Consider the following 22,450-nt stretch of genomic DNA (forward strand, 5'->3'; position numbering starts at 1 on the left):
CTTGCTTTCTCATAGGTACTTAGCTTAGGGGAAGCCAGTTGTCATATTGTAAGGACACTCAAGCAGCCCTTTTGAGAGCCTGGGTGAACCATCCTAGGAGAGATCAGCCAGCCCCAGTCAAGCGTTCAAATGATGGCAACCCAGCCACCATCTTCATCCTGCCTGCCTGAGAAACTCTGGTCTGAGTCAGAACCATCCAGCTAAGCTGCTCCTGAATTCCTGACCCACAGGAACTGGGAAATAATAATAAATGGTGGTTGTTTGATGCCACTGGGTTTTGGGGTTGTTTGTTATGCTAGCTGACACAGCAGCTGAGCCTCTGCTCATTCCATCAACTGCTGCTGTCTCCAAAAATAATCCAGTTAAGAAACTATTTCTTTGGAAGACTGAGAGAAGCTGGCCTTGAGGGGTAGAAGGTGGGTGAATTTCAGCGGATAAAAGTGAGGGATCAGTGCCCAAGGGAGCAGGGGAGAGAGTCACAGAAGATTGGGTGGGAGGCAGCCAAGGAGACGGGGAACCAGCTGCCAAGAGCTGTGGTAACGAAGCCCCAGGCACTCCCTCCCTTATGATCTATCAGGGGCCAGTTTCTTCTAGAGCCTTCGGGTTCTGACAGGGGTTCTTTCGAGAAGAGCAATGAATGGGCAACTAGAGCACCAGACCTTTAGAGAACTCGGTGCAAGGGAAGCTTCCTCTACTTTCAAGGCAGTGCAAAGCAGAGCAGACAAGTGCGGCTAAGAGAACAACAGAAAACTGCATTCAGTTACCTACATGCAATTTTAGCACAAGCAAGTTAATTTGAGTCATTCCTCTAAGACATAAAATTACTGATATCTACTGTTGTGTTACTTTAATAATCTTACTTAATTCCAAAAAACAACATACTACAAACAGCTCTCTCTGCCCCAAACCACCTCCCCCCAGATCCAAATCAGATATCAGGTGTTTGTACACTGACAGGTTAATTTTTTTCTTAAAGCTTGAACAAATACATCTTTACACACACAGAAGTTGGTAGAAAGTAAGCCCTTACTGCTTTGTTAAAAATAAAACCCATACATAAAAACTGGTCAGACTTCCAAGGCAAGAAAACATCATGTTTCTACAATATATCTACCTTTTGATACATGTGTGTTTTCCAGTGATACAACTCATTCAAACCTGCCTGAACAAAGGGAACACTAAATTTGAGACCAGGAAGGGAAAAAAACACATTCCTCTTATAAGTTTTAAAGACAAGCAGCTATGGGATTCTGAAAATTCTCAATAAATAGTATATCGTATACAAATTTTTAACTCCATATATTTTACCTTTAATCAATGGCAATACCAATTATCACTGTAATAAAGCATTCAAATAACTTTCAAATGACTATGTATATTTATAGCAACAAAAGAAACGTGTAACGTTTAGCTCTTCTAATAATCCCAGAAGAGGAAAAGTTCATTATAAATTAATATTTGAAGATTCTAGCACAACTAGACTTAATCAATTTCAAAAAAAAAAAAAAAATCCTACCATAAAGTATTATAAATATGGGATTCAGGAAAGCAGCTAAAGAAAAGCTTCTACCTACTTAATGTGGAGGCCATCAAGCCACTCCCTTTGGGGAGAATTAATACTAGATTAATACTACTAAAAACAATGGAAGATGGCATAAAGGCAGATATAAAGTAAAATTGATCCTTGATGTGAGAATAATTTTATTTCTTGCATTGTCAAAATGTCTTAACATTCTTCTAGAGAGACTTAGAAAAAAAGTCATGCAAATAAAATTGTAATTGCATGCCAGTTCAGTGACTCTGTCAGAGGATTGCCCCAGAAGGGCTTTTTCAAAGAGTTTAAAAACCCATTCTAATCGCCATCCAAATTGAGGTTTACAACCGAAAGAAGAAGAAATCGTCTATTCCCAAAGCAAATCCTATCTATAGACTTCACTTAAAAGGATTTTTTGCTTCTTTCTAAAATAAACAGGAATTTTCCATATTGGAAAATTGGGAGTAAGGTGAGAGAGAGAGAGACAGATATGCAGGTAAAGAACCTCATTAAGGCAGGCAGAACATGACAAAGATCAACAGAAGAAAAATACAATCAAATGTCTGCAAATAGAATAGTTCCCTCCTTTGATGACAAATGAGTACCTGATCCTAGCTGGGGGGACCGGCATAGGCTGCCTGGGAGTCTGAATATAACAGCTGCTCCTCTGGTATTTAGGGAATGATGAATTAGCTACTGCCTATCAGGCAACTAACAGAGCCAGCAACAAAAGGGTTGCAAAGACACCTTCAGAAACAGCCCTTTTGAGACTGGAAACAAAGTTTCGGCCAGAGAGGAACACGCACCCATATGTCTGAAAAGAGAAGCTTTTCAAAGGGGATCACTAACTACAGGTCTTTTATTTTAGAAACGTATCCACTCTGGTTGCTGATTCTTCTGCCTGAAAGGCCACCTTGGACTGCTAGACAGCTGATGTGACTGGACAGCAAATAGCTGTTTAAAACTGTCTAAAGTAGTTAATTTGGTGGCTACCCACAGATAATCCCTGCTACAGGGTTTAGAGTCTAAGGCTGGTTCATTTAATATGGTGACATGGTGACCTGGATTCCAGCAAGAACAAGCACAGCTTCCTTTAAAAAGGTGGGAGAAAGCAGAAGGAATGCCATGGGGGAGAGAGACTGAGTGAGAGAGAGAGAAACAGAGAGGTGAAAACCAAATGAAAAGATGCAATTAAAGTGATTTACTTTGTTGATGCACATCTGGGCCAGTTAGCAAAACCAAGGTACTCTCATTTCCCAAAGATGGAACAAAGGGTGGATTTAAATATCAAAGCTACATAGGTCCCTAAACCTGACCTGCTAAAGCAAAATGGACACATTGTTTCAGGACTGTCTTACCTGGCAGCTGGCGCTACACTAGAATGCCATGTCTCTGCCGTGTCTCTCCTGGCTCTTGGAAGCATGCTCCTTAGAAGGAAATACGGTTTCGGGACATTTGGACACTCTTCTCTACTCTGGGGTCCTCTCAGCTTCCCCTTCCCCAGAGTTCCTGACATCACTTCTCAGGCATTGCCCTGAAAGGAATGGCTTCTAGTTTTGAAGGACCTTTAAATAAGAGACGGTCATCAATCCAGTTGCCATAGTAAGACAAAACAGAAGCTATGATTTCAGCCCATTGAAAAAATAGACATCCCTCCCCTCCTTGCTACCATAAATGCTAAGTGGAAGAAGATACAAATAAAAAGGGAAGAAAATATTGTCAAATTATTAAGAAAATGGAGAAAACAACCCAATCAATGGGGAAAACCATGTCAAAAACATAAAACAAACCCCAGAAAATAATACAAACCTAGGCCCTTTAAATAAGGATGGTGTTCAATACAAAATTTTAAATGCTTGCATCTTCTCATGTAACACATGACTAGTCCCAAGTTTTAGGAAATTCTTGAACAAAAGGTACACATCAAAGCAGTGAGGTAGCAGCACACTCCTTCCCCAAAAAGTTTTCAGGAAGAGGCTGCATAAGCGCCTGTCAGTGACGTCACCAGGAAGGAACCTGGTTTCCTGCAGGAAATTGCCCTGGGTGAGCTCCAAGGCTCCTAAACTCTAAGATTCTGGGATATGCTAAAAATACTGCTATGACTACAGTTTGATCTGATTAACTCTGCAGCCCTCTGAAATAACCAAGTCAACTCAAATAGCAAAGACATTCTACAAATTAGCTGAGTGTAGTGATATGTTTTTAACCCACACTCAGATCTATAACATACACTATAAATTTTTACCAATATTATTTGATGACCTTAAGTATTAAAAATCTATATAATTAAAAAACTCCCTATTATCAGTTTCTACTTCAAAATGCTAGTTGATATTCACTATACAGTACCAGGCAAAGATACAAGGAAATTGCTATATAGCAAAGCTGTCATGATTAAATAACAGCTACATCTATGTTCTGTCCATCTTTTGGATCAGTGCATCTTAGAGATTTTTTTCCTCTACTTTAATTGATATTTCAGTATGCTGCTGAGGTCGGGGGAGGACAGGTATAATTATTTTCATTTTACAGATGAAGAAACAGAGGCACAGAGATGCTGAGTGTCTGGCCAGTCTGGAAATCCAGTACTAAACTGCCTTCCCACCTCCTTTTTGCAAAATCATCAGCAATACTCATGGAGAGGCATACATAATACATTTTACTCTTCAATTAAAACCAAGGGTTCAGGGAAGAGAGAAGGAATAAAGTGAGCTTTTTATAATTATTAAAAACTGAACACTGAGAAACAAAGCTGGGGCACTGACTAAGCTACATATGAATGACGGGCTTTATGCTTCATTACTCATAGCTTCCTGAGCCTTCGGTTCTCCCAAGAGGTTCACTGTACAATAGTCAGCTTTGCATCCAACTTCAGCACACAGTGTTCCCAATCATCTCAGAGCTCTTTTGAGCAAAAAGAGCTAATTTAATAATATGTTGGTCGATATTAAGAAATAAATAGTATTATTTGTTAACAGCCCTAGAATATAGAAACATAGCATTATGCCCAACCAATCCATCTACAAAAAGGTTAAGAAATGGAAATTTCATTTCAAATGGCTCCTCAAATCTATGGCTCATAAGCAAGCCATTAATTTCCAATGTCTAAATACCTTCAAAGGAGTAAATATTTATGTATTAGTCCAGTCATGTGAAATCTGCCCAAATAAGATCTGATTTGAAAACTTTCAATGTAAAGTGCTAAGTTTAATGAAAAACAGTATATCTGCATGCTGTTAGTATGGTTGGTATCTAATGCTGTGATGGAGTAATGCTAATTTAGAGTTTGCCATATGAGAGGCATATGTGCAGCTTTTATTTTTTCCATATTAAAAATATTTCTTTAAACAAAAATAAATTCCAGTCAGCCTCTTATCAGGAAGGAACATTATTAAGTCTGCAAAACAGTCACAATGAAAAGAAGCCCAGAATATTAGCAAAAACTGCTAAATATGCTTGTCATTCTATACATAAGCTGAATTCACTATGATGCTTTGCTTAATTTGCCTACATCCCAACACAGGCTTTGAAAAACTCCTCTAAATGCCACAACTTTGTAAGGGACATATATGGTTTCATGATATTTCTGCTGCAGAAACTTCTTAGGTTATCACCTCTCCCACAAAAAAAATCCCAAAACCAACCAAGCAAAAAAATTCAAATACGCAAAACCCAGCAGAGAGAGTTGACTAATCAAACTAAAATTTCCTATGAAGGCACCAACTATGAAGTAGCTTGGAAAAAAAAAATCACATTTATAAAGTCTAGATAAAATCAACCAAATAAACAAAATGCATTCCTTACTTAATCTTCAAAAAACAAATACCTACTATCTCTGGATGTTTTAAATAACCAAGTTTAGGACTCTGAAGTCTTGAATAAAATCAAAATCTAACCATCTTTAAAGCTACCTTAAAATAATCATGGAACTCTGGAATGTTACCACCTCTTATAGCTATATTAGTTCTTAGGAAACCAATCTGGTATTACTAGTTTGAACTGTTTGTATCCATATATTTCATTTAGAAAGAAACAAATACAGATATCTCATACCCTGTGGTTGACTGATCATTCATACCAGAGAGTACTTCAGTATAGGTGGGGATCACAGCAGGGTAGATAGTGAATTTAAGGAATGGATCTTATTAACCATTTATACACAGATACACACACACACACAAAGAGGTACATTTCACTGAACTATTAAGTAACAATTAAGTGAATTGTTAAATAACTAGAAAATAGAATAGTATTTTTTCCTCCAAACTAAGGTATCTATTTAGGCTATTAATGCAGACTAATTTTAAGTAATTATCATGCAAGTATGAAGATTTGAAATTGTAATTTATAATTTAATGATTCCTAAATATGCTACCAGATTTAAAACAAAACCCTTTACTATAACCACCATAATCTGCTAACGTTTGAAAAACTGAACATGAAACCACTGTAGAAACTAACTTAAAAATAAAAAGTCTGAATAATGAAGATTATACATTAAGGACAATAGTAACAAATAGTTATCTTTTTAGCTTTCATAACACACATATGGCTCAAATGAATCAATTTAAACTCTAATTAGAATTTTAAAAGACTCGAGTTTTTCACTGAATCTATTTATCATTAGAAAAAATTTCTGAATTTTTCAGTTAGTAGGATTTATTCTGACATTAGAAAGCCAACACTAGGCTCAAAAGCAAGGACACTGAAATTAAAAAAAAAAATCTGGATTACTTTGTCAGTAGGCTTTACTCAAATATCTAAAAGAATCACTCAGTAAAATAATAGTGTACTTATTACAAATTAATCTTTATCTTCCCAGCCCATTCTTGTTTTAAAACATATATACAATGAGACTAATGATACAACAAAATACTTATACTACTTCATACATTTTAGGTGTGATTTATTCTAAATATTTTAAGAAAAAAAATTTTAATAGTTACTATTAAAAAATACCTTCAAAACATTTACCATTCAAAATTTATAAAAAGTACTGATTTTATTGTGCTGAAATATATATTCTTCTCATAAAGATTTTATGTAAAACAACTTGTGGTTTGAAACAACTTTATTTGCATTTTCTATAAAAGCATTTTGACACTTCTAAAGTCTAATTAATTTTCTTCAAAATAGTTCATCTTTGCTAGGACAAAAGAAAAGTTTCATGTGATGTCTCAATCGGTGAATAAAAAAGGTTTATAACTTCACTCTTATGTTGATAAAACCTTTGCATTCGCTGAGTAGAAATAAATTATTGAGGATAAAATTATTTCAAAAATATACAGTGGAGTTAAGAGAGACAATATAACCTCTGATCACAGTAGACCCTTTGAACAACATGGGGGTTAGGGGTGACGACCCTCCATGTGGTCAAAAATCTGTATATAACTTGTGGTTGGCCCTCCTTATATGAGGGTCCTCCGTATCTGCTGATTTAAGCAACTGGGAATCGTGTAGTACTGTAGCATTTACTATTGAAAAAAATCCATGTATAAGTGGACCCGAGCAGTTCAAACCAGTGTTGTTCAAGGGTCAACTGTACTTTTAGTAAAATGGCAAAGTCATGAGTAGCATAATTTTCTGGTATTTCAATGGTATGGTGTTTGAGAAAAAGATAACTGCTCCAAATGACTTCATGATTAAATAAAATACTTCACTGCACAAATGAATCTGCTTCTGAGAGAAAGTTAACATAGGCAGGATTAGAGAGATTTGAGAAAAGCATTCATCAAAGAAAAACGTATGTAAAACAAGAGGCTTGTGGTCCCATTATGACAACAAGGCCAAAAGCGAGGGATTAACCCTCAGAGCAGAGATAAAAGTACAGTAATGAGAAGCTGGATGTAATCACCATTAAAACATAGAGCACATTTAATAGCTATCCAAACATTACCCTACGCTGGAAAAAATACGGTTCAAAGGAGGTGCCCTCTCTCTGTTAGGCTGGGTCTTTCTTTGATGCTATCTGCAAGAAACACATTCACTTTGTCCCCAAGAACTCAATTTCTGTGTGTAAGAGAAGATTTTCCAAACATAATATCAACTGTGCTTCAGAGTTGCTGCTGAAGTAACTGGGAACAGTATTCTCTGAATAGCAAGGTGTTAGGACTGACTTCCTCAAAATAACTATTTGCTCTTTAGTTGGTAGTTCTTTTATATGTGTGATTTTTTAAAAAATTAAGGTAACTTTGGGACTTCCCTGGCAGTCCAGTGGTTAAGACTCCTTGCTTCCACTGCAGGTGACACGAGTTCAATCCCTGGTCAGGGAACTAAGATTCCGCATGCGGCATGGTGCGGCCACAATAATTTAAAAAATTTAGGATAACATTCACATAACAAAAAATTCACCATTTTAAGTGTACAGTTCAGTGGTTTTTAGTATATTCACAATGGTGTGCAACCATTACCACTATCTAATTCCAGTACATTTCATCATCCCCAAACCTCATCACCCATACACATTAAGTAGTCACTCCCCCATTTCCCCCTCCCACCATCCCCTGGAAACCACTGATCTACTTTCTGTTTGTATGGATATGCCTATTTTGAACATTTCATGTAAATGGAATTATACAATATGTGGCCTTTTGTGCCTGGCTTCTTCCACTTTTAACTGCCTGTTCTTAGACCACTCCGAAAGGGCCGTAATTCCAAGTACACTAAACCGCAGGTGCTGAAGATTCTTGATCTGTCCTCTGAGTGCACTTTAGTTTCTACAGACCTCCTATGTATGATGATGTTCTAGTTCTTTGACTGCCTTTTGATCACATGAAAATGGACTGTAATGGGAAATACAAATTATTGTCTCTGGAATATGTCTTTGGAATAGAAAATAACCCATTGGATGGAGTTTCTGAAGTGGGAAAGAATAGCAAAGAACAGGGGAGTAAAATTTTTGATTTGACCATAATATCTTAACAGTGACATGTACCCAGGTTATATTTTTCTCAGTGACATTTAAGCTGTTCTGGAAGACTGAGAACACCAAGCCATTTTTTAGTATCTCAGAGCATTTAATAAGTGCTCTGTAGCATGTGAAAACTGAAGTTAAAGTGAGAAGCCACAGTAGGCTGATTCTTTATCAGACTCTTGTTGACACTCATGGAGAGATTTAGTCTCAGAGTTAAATTTGTTCTCCATAAGTTAGTTCCTGGAGCTTCAACTCAAATTGTCATATAATTGTGCTTCAAAGTGAGTTTTTCATATGTTTATCTTGTCTGTATGATGTAGAAACTCATAGATAAGGAATTAAGCATAATGTCTTAGCTTTCCAAAGGTGGAAAAAATATTGGTGTATTGTGTGTGAACTGTGAACTGGGTTAATCTCTGCAGAACTTTATAAAAGGCTAAAAATATTTGTATAAAATAGGAAGGTGTTGTCATCCCCAAAATCTTAGTCTCAGTCTGTCTTTCTCTCACCCACACATAAGAAAAGTCTTTAATTAGTACAAGCACGACGGAAACCATTTAGTAGCCTTTCTTTAAAACAAGAGGCAGAGATCTTATCTAACTTACTGTCATATTACCTGTGTCTAGAATAATACCTGGCTTGAAGCAGGAGCTCAAAAACTGTTCAGTGCATGAAGGAACAAATTTATAAATGTGAACCTGTGACAACCAAGTTCTCACTGCCAGAAGGTACTGTGGGGCAATAACAACGGTGATTAAAAATGATGACTACCAGATTTCTGCTTTGGCCATAGTAGAGTAGCTTGTGATTGGAAGTAACTCTCCCAGTGAAAACAACAATGAAAGCTAAATAAAATACATAACATCTGCTTATGGACATCAGGGAGCAAACCGATGTAGGCAGAACCTAAGGAGCTGTAGTCCCTGAAAGAAGGAAAGCACACTGGGGTGAGCTCCACATTCATTCTGCCTTCTCTGGAGGCACTAAAAATTTACACAAGGAAATAAAGCCTAGCATAAAGCAGCAATCCCAGTTGGTTGAAGAAACAAAGGTTGGGGCTTCCCTGGTGGCGCAGTGGTTAAGAATCCACCTGCCAATGCAGGGGACACGGGTTCGAGCCCTGGTCTGGGAAGATTCCACATGCCGTGGAGCAACTAAGCTCGTGCGCCACAACTACTGAGCCTGCACTCTACAGCCCGCAAGCCACAACTACTGAGCCGACGTGCCACAACTACTGAAGCCTGCATGCCTAGAGCCTGTGCTCCACAATAAGAGAAGCCACCACAGTGAGAAGCCCGCGCACCGCAACGAAGAGTAGCCCCTGCTTGCCACAACTAGAGAAAGCCTGCGCGCAGCAACAAAGACCCAATGCAGCCAAAAATAAATAAATAAAAATAATTTAAAAGAAAAGAAACAAAGGTTGGAGTTTGGGCTACCAAAGTAGCTAGGACATGAGGGACAAAGTCCCAGAGAGTAGAAAAGCTCAGGAAAGTGAGCCTGAAATACTTCCTCTTGAAGTATTTGCCAATCCTAAACCATGTGCACAAGGTGAGACCTTCAGAAACCCAGCAAACAGCAGCAACTGGGAGGCTAAGGAGATGAGCAAAACTCTTGGTGCTGAGGAGAGAGAGGCTGGAGTTCAAGGTCACCAAGGTGAAGTGGCCCCAATAAACACCCCAGCTTTTCAAATGAGAACCCAGAGAGTCCATGTGCCAGGAATAAGGGAAAAACTGAAACCAGTCCTAACAAAATCTAAAATCAACCCTCAGTGGGGTTATGGTGATCTGCCTATACTCTACGTACTTGCTGGAAGAAAACAGAACCATTTTAGGAGGAAGATATCATTCAGGGCCTCCACAATTTTTAATATGCAATGTATGGTATTCAGCTAAACTTACTAGGCATCCTAAAAAACAAAACCAAATGACTGAAAAACAAGAGGAAATATACATGGACAGTAGAAACAACCAATAGCTGGTAATTCAGACACTGGATTTATCAGACAAGAACTTTAAAATTACTTTGATTAAGAAGTTCAAGAATATAGAGGAAAAGACTAAGAATTTCAGCAGAGACCTAGAGTCTATAAGAGAGTCAATGCATATTTTAGATCCCAAAATACAATATGTGACATTAAAATTAATAGTTATTAGATCCAGCAGAAAAAAAGATAACTGAATTGGAAGACAGGTCAGTGAATATTACACAGATCGAAGTAGAGGGAGAAACAAAGATGGAAAACACAGAAAAGACTGTAAGATATATATGGAACATGGTGGAAAGGTTTGGAAGATTCCTAGAAAAGAGGAAACAGAGAATGGATTGGAAATAATTATTCGAAGAATGATTGGTTAAGAATTTCCAACATTGAGGAAGAACATCAACAGATTCTACAAAAATATCCTTCAAAAATAAAGGCAACATTGAGCTGTACACTTTTAATGGGTGAATAGTATGTTGTATGAATTTTATCTCAATATATGTGGTACAAAAGGAAATAAAGGCAAAAGAAAGTTTCAAAAAACAAAAACTAAGATAATTCATTGATAGCAGACTTGGCACTAAAGTAAATCCTAAATAGAGTTCTCCAGGCAGAAGGAAAATAATCCCAGATAGAAGTAAGTCTAAGGCGACTGCTAAATGAATTTTTAAAAAATCTCCAACAAACTAAAATACTAGAGAAAAAAAGGGTAACAGAGAATACTTGGTTTATTCAAAAGAAAGCAGAACAAGAGAAATAGAGGAACAAAGAGGAAATGGGACAAATAAAAAACAAACTGAGGTGGTAGATTTAAAACCAGGAATCAGTAATCACATTAACTGTAAATGGACTAGATACCCCAAATAAAAGACAACTCAAAAATCTTAGGCAAAATATTAGCACACTGAATCCAATTATATATGAAATGAATAATACACCATGACCAAATGTGGTTTATTCCAGGAATGCAACATTTGAAAATCAATTAGTGTAATTTATCACTGTAAGAGGATAAAGGAGAAAAGTCACATGGTCATCTTAATAGAAATACTATTTAATAAAAACTCTCAGAAAGCTAGGAGTAAAAAATTGTGGGTAAATGGTATCTATTTTAAAATTTATATCAAACATCATATTGAATGGTGAAATACTGAATTCTTATTCTGAGCTCAGGAACAAGTCAAAGAGGTCCATTGTTACCACTTCTATTCAACATTTTGCTAGAAGTTCTAGTGAACTCAATAAGGTAAGAAAAGAAAAACTGGGAAGGGAGAAATGAAACTATCATTATTTACAGAAGATACGGTTGTACATATAAATGAAGAGACACAAAAGAATCTACAGAATTATAATAATTGAAGTGAATTTAGTAAGGTTACTAGATGCAAAGGCAATATAAAAAATCAATTATATTTCTATCTACTAATAAAAAAGAATTAGCTAATAAAATACAAACATCAAAAATCCAGAAATAAATTTAATCACTACATGTAAATCTTAAAACATTGCTGAGACAAATTCAAGAGGACTAAGTAAGTAGAGGGATATACCACATCTATGATTGCAAAACCCAAAATTGAGGAGATATAAATTCTCCTGAAATTGATGTATATTTTCAATGCAATACCAGTTAAACCCTAATGGATATCTGCACCCACCCCCCAAGGAAACTGACAAGCTGTTTCTAAAATGTGTATGAAAATGCAAAGGGTCAAGAAGAGCCAAGACTATCTGGAAGACGATCAAAGTTAGAAGTCTTTCATTATCAGGTATGAAGACTTTGTAAACATTCCAACTGCAATGCACTGAGCTTTTCAATACATTGGCCTGGGTCAAGTGGATACTCTTACAGAAATAAATGAACTTTGGCTACTGTCTCACACCATATACAAATATCAGCGCTAGATGGATTGTATGCCTAATGTGAATGGTAAAACAAGGCTTTTAGAAGAATTTAAGAATATCTTCATAATATTGGGGCAAAGATTTATTAAACCGGACACAAAAATCGTTAGCAATAAAAGAAAAGATGGGTATATTGGACTTCATAAAAATTAGTGCTTTCTGGTCATCAAGGGTCACCATTTGGAAAGTGGAAAAGCAAACCAAAGAGAAGATGTTTATAATAATACATCAGACCAAAAACTCATATCATTAAAATATAAAGAACCCCAGCAAATCAATAGGAAAAAGACAGATAACCCAATAAATATGAACAAGTGACTTGAACAGGCACTTAACAAGTGAAAATTTCCAAATGGCTAATAAAGATATAAAAAGGTATTCCACATATCATTACTTCTCAGAGAGATGCATATTAAAACCACAACAAAATACATACTTACCATAATGGATAAAACCACAAAGAAATACACACTTGCCAGAATGGCTAAAACTAATAAGGCTGATGGTACCAAGTACTGCTTGAGGACATAGAGCAGCTGGAACTCTCATACATTGTTGGTGGGAGTTTAAATTAGTACAACCACTATTGAAAACTATTTGGCAATATCTTCTACAGCTAAATATACATCCATCCTATGATTTAGTAGTTTTATTCTTATGTATAAACCCAAGAGAAATGAGTGCATGTGTGCACTAAAAGATATGTACAGGAATGTTCATGGCATCTTTAGACATAAAAGCCAAAAATTATATGCAACCCACATGTCCACCAATGGTAGAATGGATCAATTACAATATACTTATTTGATGGAATACTACAGAGTAATACAAAAGAGCAAACTATTGTTATTGCTACATGCAACAACATACGTGAATTTCACAGACATTATGATGATCAAATAAAACCAGATACGAAGACTACAGACTGTATAATTCCATTTACAGGAAGGTCAAGAACAGGCAAAACAGAAGTGACAGAAGTGACAGAAGTCAGAACAGTGGCTACGTTTGAGTATGGACTGGGAGCCTCATCTTGATCCAGGTGATGGTTATATGGGTGCATATATATGTAAAAATTCATTGAGCTGTCACTTAAGATCTGTGCACTTTATACATCATACTGCATTAAAAATGTTAAAAATATGATCACTACTTATGTAGTGTTAGTCCTCCATTTTGACTGGTCTCTTTGGCCATAGAATGTCAGGGGTCTGGGTGGAAGGCAGTAGGAAAAGTTTGGGAGGAGGCAGAGAAACAGAGAGGAAAATGTTATCAAATGGGCCTCCCAGAAGAAAATCACCACCTTACATTACAAAGCTTGTGTATAACATGTTGAATAAGTTCATTTATCCACACAATAGACAAATTAAAAGATATTTATCTATAGGCCATTGAAATAGCATTTTTGTAAAGTAGCCCTCTCCATGTTCATACCAAATGTTTGTATCTCAGAGTGGTAAGGTTCCTCACTTTCTCACATAGGATCATTATTTTCTTATTCCTAAATAACTTTCATCCCCAAATTTATCTTTCTCTGTCCCAATCGAGTCTTTATTTCTCTGATCTTAATTACAACCTATAAATGTTAGTCAATACGTATTAAGAAGTAGTGAGTGAAACACCAGTGTAGGGATACATTAATGTGTGTGGTCATACAACTGGAAAACAAAGAAACAAGAAAAGTACACATGCTGCAGTGAATGAAGACAACACAGACGGCAGTGGATAGGAATGGCTTTCCTTTGAGTTGTGGCTTGACAATACTTTTAATTGTCCACATAGAACAGAGGAAAAACTATGTTTTTCATCTTTTTATCTTCCATTTACTTTCTAGAAAGACAAAGCCTTATCTTTATGCAAAGCCGTGGAACAATTTACATAGTTACATAGATTACTGCAGCTTAGATGATTTTCAACAAGTTTTCAGTTCCACACCCAAGGATACATTACCATTTTAGACAGAAGTATACAAGCTATAAATTAAAATGCCAGTCTTTTCAAAATTCTTCCAAGTATGTGTATATGTGGTTTCCTCTTCCTGTTTAAAATTCATGCAGTAAAGTTTTAGGGGTATTTTTCAAGATTTTAGTACTAACGTATTAACTTTATATGTGATGTAGCACCTTTACATTCCCCTTCTTATCCATCAAAAGAAAGAGAATTATTGTACATTTACTCTCTCCTTTTACCAGTATTTATGACTTGAGCGAATAGGAGAGCACTACAGTACCTAAAATAAACTGTTATGAAGAATCAAATGTCTACCACAGCAACAGGTCTTTTAGGAGGATTATCATCGCACATCCATTCCAACACAACAGTGCACATTTACTCGCCAGCCTCTCACAAAGTTAAAAATAAAACTGCAGTTAAGAATGTCAAGTTCCTCAACCTTACTGAATTTTAGAACAAATAAAACAAGAGAAACAGTGATTTTCCAATCTATCTACAAGCAGAAATGCCAGGAAATAAACCTGTAGTATTCTGCTCATACAACTTAAATGTCCTTTTCTAAGTCATGACATTTTGGGGGGTTGTTCTTTCTGTTTTATTCTGCTTTTTCAACATAGGAGGACTTCAAAACATAAATTAAAAGATCAAAACTGCTCCCTATGGGAAGGAACAAGAATTAAAATGGATTTTTTTTTTTTTTTTTTAGCGAAGAGACAAATTTTACATAACTGTACAAATTAAAAATGTTATGCAATGGAGAAGATTAAATGGAAACCACATCATGTTAAGTATTATCCCATTTTCCTGTGCTCTGGAGAAACGTTGCTGTATTGAATACTACTTGACTGATCTGAAGTATTCAACTCTTTATGATAACCTAAGCAGTATTCTAAGTAGAAAAATATTACAAAATGTCCTTCCACCTATTCCAGCAGAAATACACCAGGAAAATTAAGCCTGAAGAATAACTACCAAGAATCCTGTCTGTTAATTCCAGTCTCCTTCTAAATACAAAGTATCAAGCTTTTCACCATGTGCTCAAAGGAATAATGGAAAGGAGATAGCTGGCAATAAGCAGTACCTATTTTGCACTAATATGAAGAAGCCAAGACAGATGTATTTGGGAGCCACTTTAATGTCTTACTCCTTTTTGGTGTAATAGTAGGTAAATATAAAATACTGGCACCTGCTTAGTTCACAAATTCATGAACTGAAAAGTGGACAACTGCCTTGGGGAAGGGAAACACAATTACCTAATTACATAACAGGGAGCTGGGCATACAAAGAAAAGGGCTCAGAAGAAATATCTTGAAATCTCAAAGGTAAGAAATGCTGAAGATGAGGACTGAAATGAGACTAACCAAATGTTTCTAAGATGAAAAATGTTGCCTCCTTGAAAATATACTTTTGCCCCATATAAACAAAATTTAAATAATTACCCTTAAGGGAAACATTCTCTCTAAGGAATATCACAATTTGGAGTTACTTAACAAGACAGCAAATAAAACCTTTATGCAGCTGTAGCAGCTATTTTCTTTGGATGGTTTATACTTAAACTATTTATTTGATGCATCTGTTATCTTATGATTACTTTTCCATTCCTTGAGTTTTATAATAACTTGAATTTAAATTCTGAATTTTATTAGAGCCTGCTACATTCATTTTAGTGCCAGATAAAGGTATCAAATAAAGGGGGACTCTTGTGTGGGGTAAATAAATTAATTAAAGGCCAGAAATTGGGGTGTTATAGTGTAAGACATTTGAGGGTCCAAAAGTTATACAATTGAAAGATATTTCATTATATTACAATAATTCATCTATAATTATATTGCTATGGTGTAAGTAGCATATCAGTATTTAACTTATTTACTTAGATCTTAAGAATATCAGAAATGTGATCATACAATCACCTAGATCATGTTATTGATCATTGGGAGAAAACCCAAAGTAATAATGTGGTCTAACACACATATAGGGCCAATAACTTAGAAATTTTCACCATTTTGAGGTAACCTGTTTTTAATAAATATGACAATAACAGGTGCTTGAAATGTGGGCAAGGTGAATAAGTAGACTTTAAATTGTATACTTTTATAAAGTATTTGAGAACATACTCCAAAAACTGAGATACAAAAGGAATTCCCGTATTAAAAAAAATAGTCACAGCTATCCTAGTAAGGTTTCTTTCAAATAACTTACCTTATACAAAGCCATTTTAGTTATTTATGTATCAGTAATAGTTATTTATCAGCATATCATAGTTATTTAAGAAATCAGCAGTAATATAAAAAAATAAATAAAAGGCAGTTTTTCAAGGGTAAATGAATCCGTAATTCCAAGATGGACCAGAATATTGAAATTAACTCAGAAGACTTGATTTTCTGTTCCAGTGGTTCAGTGGTTTATTGTTTTATAGAGGTTTGGAAGAATTAATGAATTTCAAAACAGCTAATTTAATTCATTCAACCATAGGATCTGGCACAGTAATTAGAAGAAACTGGTCTTTTAAAATGTCTTTCCTCTATTACTCTCCTTTTCTTATTCTTGCCTCTCGATTAGCCATATATAGTTATAAAATATATGAGTCAGGATTTATGATGATATGAAAATTACATACACTATAATCAATAAAGGAAGAAGAGAAGGGATGATTTGGCTCTATCTCCAAAACTGTTACAAAGAGAATTTAGTGTATGTATTTGTTTGTCTTAAACCTACTTCTGTTTTTCTCCTAATACCAAAAAGAGTCCTTTCATTTAACATTTTCATATGAATTATTTTTTAGTTTATTTTTGATGTGACTAAACAAAAGCTTTGTGAATTTTAAAGTGCAATTCACTGACACTGACAGCCTGCATGTACCATAACTGCTGCTAACTCAGCATCTTTCTGGTATTTATAAGTAGAGTGAGGATGAAGATATTCTATAAGTGGGCACTACTCTGAGTGTTTTCTGACCTCTTCTCAAAAGCCCATTCTAGATTATTCAAGGAGGCTCACCAGTTGATAAATTAGCCTTCTCTTTCCTTCCTTTTACTCTGCCTGCCATTTTACCATTTCATTTTCTGTCAAGTCCTCCAGAAGAAGAGGCAATGAAAATAAATGAAAGTGAAACCCACTGATTTCCAATATTCACAGTGCATCAATTACACCATCAGTCATTAGGGTATACCAACCATTCTTCTGGATCATTTCCCCTTAGCAACAAAGTCCCTTTGGTTTATACTTTACTAGTATCTTCTACTAGAATGCACAGTTTTAAAAATGTCTTGAAGAGCTAACTAACACATTTCTAGATATAGTCAACCTTACTATAGATATAAATGGACATTTTCTTGATTATTGTAACCCTGTGCCTGATGGGGTCACATTCTGTGAATTAGCTACAGAGTTTGGTAATAATGCACCTAAGATTTCCCGTCATTACTAAGAACGACCATAAGCTAGCAGTACAAAATTTTCATTGACTCAGTGAGAACTAGGTAGCCATTTGGGCCACTGAAAAGTATAAAAAGTTATTTCTGATAATCATTGTGGACAAAAATGTGAACCGGATAATACATTTTGAAAATAGTTTAATATTTGCCATTTTTGTTGCCTGTGCTATTAATATATACATTGGTTCAGTAATAAATATACTATTACATAGAGTGCAATATTTTTAGTATTCATAACTGGTTGAAATTAATGCTGCTATTATCTCAAGAAAGGAATAAATAAATATCATGCCCAATTCCAAACTAATGCTCAAGAGGTTATCATTAACAAAAACTACAAAATAAACATGTTGGGCCTTTTTAAGCATGATTCCTGTAAACATCGCAAAAAATCGCTTTTCTCAGTCCTGACATTTCGTGTGATGGCTTTAAAAGAAAATACAACATACAAATCCTATCACTTCTTTTTTTTGCATAGGGGATGAATTAATCATATTTTGAAATGCAGCAATCATTCAGTGAAATGTCTTCAGCACACAGCACTTGTTTTCGGTATGAATTCAGAACTTTTGAGCAATAAAAGTGCTCTGCATAAGTTTATAAAATATGCTTTCTGGATTTAAATTTAACAGAAAAATTTCAAAACAAGTCATAGTTATAATTCTAAAGTATTATGTACATAATATCTGACTACAGGAGGAAAAGCCTCACTGCAGCACAGCACAGTGTACAAATAAGCACAGTGTTTAATAGAATTTCCCTTTAGGTGTTCCTCACATCAGTGCCTCTGGGGCTAATGATTACGTTATACAAGGCCCCTTCTACTTGTTGCATCCAAAGTGGAAGGGGGATGTGAGGGCAAATTTAAAGTAGATAATGGGGGGGAAAAAAAGGCAAAAATACAGTACATATGCTTTAAAGAGTGCACTTTATGAAATAGCTTGCTTTATTCATATTCTTTTATAAAGTGCAACATTACTTAAAACAGAGACATGTACCTTAATATTTTGCAATAACCATTAAAACAAATTGCCAGGAAAGAGCAGTGCAAAATTAAAAACATACGTAGCTTAGCATGCATCTCAGATGGGTCCCCGATATAGAGCGTGGGACCTGAAGTTCTTATATCTTTTTTTTTTACTTTTTAGAAAAAGATTAATAATAGCAGGTTATCGTCATAGGTAACCATAAAATAAAAACAATAAGTTAAAATCCTCTCTGAAGAAATAAGTTTATGCCACACGTAAAATTCATTACAGACTCTTTTTCAAAACAGACCTTTTTTGCTGATACATCACTGTTCAAAGGGTGCAAGTCTCTTAAAAGCCCACGATGCCCACAAGGCGAAGCAAAAGGTATCATCACAGTACGAGGAACTCTTGCTGGCAGACATCTGAAGAACCTGTGACTTACTTTGTCAGCAGCTCAAATCTCACCAGTCCCTAATTAAATTGACAGACATCTTTGCTCTTTCAGAAACAGTCCTGTTGGCACCATGCTAGGTCACTAAACAGTATGACATGTGGTCTATTCACAGTAACATTCTCTGTCCAGTGCTTTTGGATGAGGATAACCAATCGGGTTTTCCTGAAAACATTCCCCGCGAGGCAGATTCCAAGGAGACCGATGGGACACATTTTTCAAAGCACAGAACCTGGCCGCAGGCGCACGACGAGGGAGCTGAAGGGACAATGCAGCATCCGTTATGCTGCTACCGTTCCTATGCTACTCAGTCTGAGAACTGGAAGAGGGTCTCTGGGTTATTGCTGTCGGCAGGATTGCTGGGCTGCAATGTCTTTGTGGGTGTCCTTTTGCCATGAGAATGGGAGGAAGAAGAGTGAGAGCTTTCACTGGAGCTGCTGCGCGTCTCGGTACTGGTGCTGGTCTTCTTCATTTTCCTTCTCTTCGCCAAAGGGGCCTTATCAACATTCTGAAGGCAAAACCCCTCTCTCTTGTACTTGTTAAAGGCCTAGGGGAGAAAACAAGGGGAACCCCCGTGAAGGCAAAAGGACTGAGGTCTTCCTGGCAGTCATGACTTACAGAGAACTTGCGTTTGGCAAGCTTGGCAACCACAGCTTCAAGTTGTTCTGGGAACGTGGTCCTTAAAACCACTGTATCCAAAACTCCGGGCAGGGTACAGAAGCTCATGGGAAAGGGTTTCTGAGGGCTCTGTTTAAATCCACATGTTAGGGCGTCCAGGAGTCACAATTCTAATAAATCTTTTGAAGAGGGCAGGGCTACCTCTCAGTTAAAAAAAACCACTGACGGACTGGAAATTCTTGAAGAATATCAGCAATCTAACTCACCTCTCTCCATTACTTTGACTAGTTCTGTGTCTGAGATTTAAAATTCCAACCACAAAGTCCCAACACAGAGCCCCTGATCTCCACTCCCACGTCAATGCAGTTTGGGTACATCTTGGACACAATATATGCAGAGAAGATTAGCTCTATAAACCTCAGCCTGGCTTCCTCCTCACAGCAGCCTGTCTTTACTTTTCTTAGCTTCAAGCTTAGGCATTGCTGAAGTGACAACCTTACATCATATGTCACTGGGAAGGTTTGGATCACCTGCCTCAAATGCTTGCAGTTCATCTCTTCACACCTCACCAGATCCCAGCTCATTAATATTTTAATCCATTTCTGCAGCTGAAGAGGAAATGCTATCCTGTCTCCTTTCTCAAGATAATCCCTTCAGAAGTAATTTTATTTCTCTCTAACTCACTGGCTCCTTATCCTTAATGTGTTTGCATCTGCTTGGCACGAATGTGCAGAATCTACAGTTGTTGCTATGCAGTCTCAGCCTTTCGAGTATACAGTCTTTACTTAATACCAATTAATTTACTTCTTATCCCTCACAGTCTCTAGAACATATTATGCACAAAATGATTTTTGAATGAATGGACCTTCACAATGTGCCTTAGTTCCTAATGTCCATTTACAGTTTTTACAGACAGTCATTTAGCTTATTTGAGAGAAAAAGTGTTCTAATACAGACTTGTGGTTGCCAAGGGGGAAAAGGGGTGGGGGAGGGATGTATGGGGAGTTTGGGATTAACAGATGCAAACTATTATATATAGAATGGATAAACAATAAGGTCCTACTGTATAGCACAGGGAACTAGATTCAATATCCTGTGATAAACCATAATTGAAAAGAATATGAAAACGAATGTGTATATATATATGTATAACTGAATAGCTTTGCTGTACAGAAGAAATTAACACAACATTGTCAATCAACTATACTTCAATAAAACAAAAATTTTTTTGAAGTTCTAATAGTATGCATATTGTTTTCCTTACCGAGTCAAAAATTTCAACTATTCAAATATCAGACTACTGCCTCATCTCACAAACTCATTCTAAATGTCAAATAAATATTTTGTGGGTTAGCGGTGACTCTGGTCCCCATGCACTTTCTGTTTATGAATGTGTTTATATCATGAAGGGATTTATAAAAGCATACCTAAAATTAAAAGAACCCATTTTAAAAACTGTATTGCTAAGAGGGTGTCTCTTAGCAATAGATTATAGAGTAAGAACATCTATCTGATCCCTTTCCAAACCGCCTTACAAGTGCAGAGCCCAGAGCCTTACATGGAAGGTTGCTTTCACACAGGTGTGCACAGCAGCTCCTGAAGACCCTAGAATGTCTGGAGTCATCAGAGGATTTGAGGATAGCTGACTGCCATCTTGAAGCCATTCATTGTATCTCAAGCCAGACATTTTAAGCCTTTTATTTGGATCGACTGTGAGAAGTCCTGTGGGAATAAATAAGATATTTTTATTTTAGGATTTGTCATTTCAAACATAGTTTAAAATCAACCTCAGACATAGATCTCAATTATGTTCACAAGACATGATGGTTTCTGTAAGGCGTCAACCTCCTACAAAGGTAATTACGTACATTTTCATGTACATTTAAATCCCCTAGTGAATACCGGATGCTAATAATAAAGCCCACAGTAGCCTATATCTGGAGGCTGTAGGCTAGCTGGCTTTCCAATCAGGAGAAAATAACCACCTAAAACAAGGACTCCCACTGGTGACCAGGCAAACTCCCCCAAAACAAAGAGTACCGAGATTTACTTCATTCATGTACCAACATCTTCTACAAGTTAGGGAGTGTGGAGGTACGCAGATGGACACTCAGAGAAGAGCTGCGGGGAGGCACACAGACAAAACCCAGGTCTCATCACATTACACGACAAGTGCTGTAGCACGAGCCACGCGCACGGCAGGCCCAGGGGAAAGGCTCAGCCTGGGGAGTGCGGGCACCCTGGAAGGCTCCCAGGGGATGAGTCCTGGGGGATGAGCCGTAGTGGGTTTGATGAAGAAGGGTGCCCTTCTTCAGGGATTAGGAACAGCACATGTAAAGGCGAGCAGAATCCGAGCGCTCAGCACATTTGAGGAATTCAAGTGTTCGAGGATGGTGGAGCGAAGGTGACAGGAAGCAGAGGCAGGCAGGGCCAGGCTGTGAAGGGCTTTGAATTGTGAAGGCTGCACTCTGGAGTTTGACCTGAGGCTCACAGGGATTCTCTGAAGGATTTTTAACAGAAAAGAGGCATGATTGCCTTTGGCTATTAGGAAGGTCACTGTGCCGACGGATGACAACCACGTAAAGTGAGAGGAAGTGAGACAAGTTGAAAGCATGTTGTGGATTTTAGGAGAGAGACGATGACAAGAACTAAGGTGACAGCCATGTGAGTGGGGAGGAGGGGTGGCT

At 36.8% G+C, this 22,450-nt stretch overlaps 1 protein-coding gene and 1 long non-coding RNA gene across 3 annotated transcripts in view; one reads left to right on the forward strand and one right to left on the reverse strand.

Annotated features, from left to right (window-relative positions):
* The window catches only part of LOC132359925 (uncharacterized), a 38,127-nt gene extending 24,738 nt beyond the window's left edge, over positions 1-13,389 (forward strand). Inside the window, exon 3 of the long non-coding RNA XR_009500982.1 lies at positions 13,279-13,389. This is a non-coding gene — a long non-coding RNA (uncharacterized LOC132359925). The remainder of the gene's footprint in view (positions 1-13,278) is intronic.
* A 4,490-nt stretch (positions 13,390-17,879) lies between these two features.
* The window catches only part of RPS6KA5 (ribosomal protein S6 kinase A5), a 182,677-nt gene continuing 178,106 nt past the window's right edge, over positions 17,880-22,450 (reverse strand). For both annotated transcript variants that reach the window (XM_059914826.1, XM_059914827.1), the window contains 2 exons: positions 21,322-21,485; positions 17,880-19,692 (listed from right to left, as the gene is read on the reverse strand). In XM_059914826.1, coding sequence (XP_059770809.1) covers positions 19,453-19,692; positions 21,322-21,485 — 404 coding nt within the window. In that variant the 3' untranslated portion in view covers positions 17,880-19,452. The remainder of the gene's footprint in view (positions 19,693-21,321; positions 21,486-22,450) is intronic.

Source organism: Balaenoptera ricei, chromosome 2, assembly GCF_028023285.1.
Source record: "Balaenoptera ricei isolate mBalRic1 chromosome 2, mBalRic1.hap2, whole genome shotgun sequence".
Taxonomy (NCBI): domain Eukaryota; kingdom Metazoa; phylum Chordata; class Mammalia; order Artiodactyla; family Balaenopteridae; genus Balaenoptera; species Balaenoptera ricei.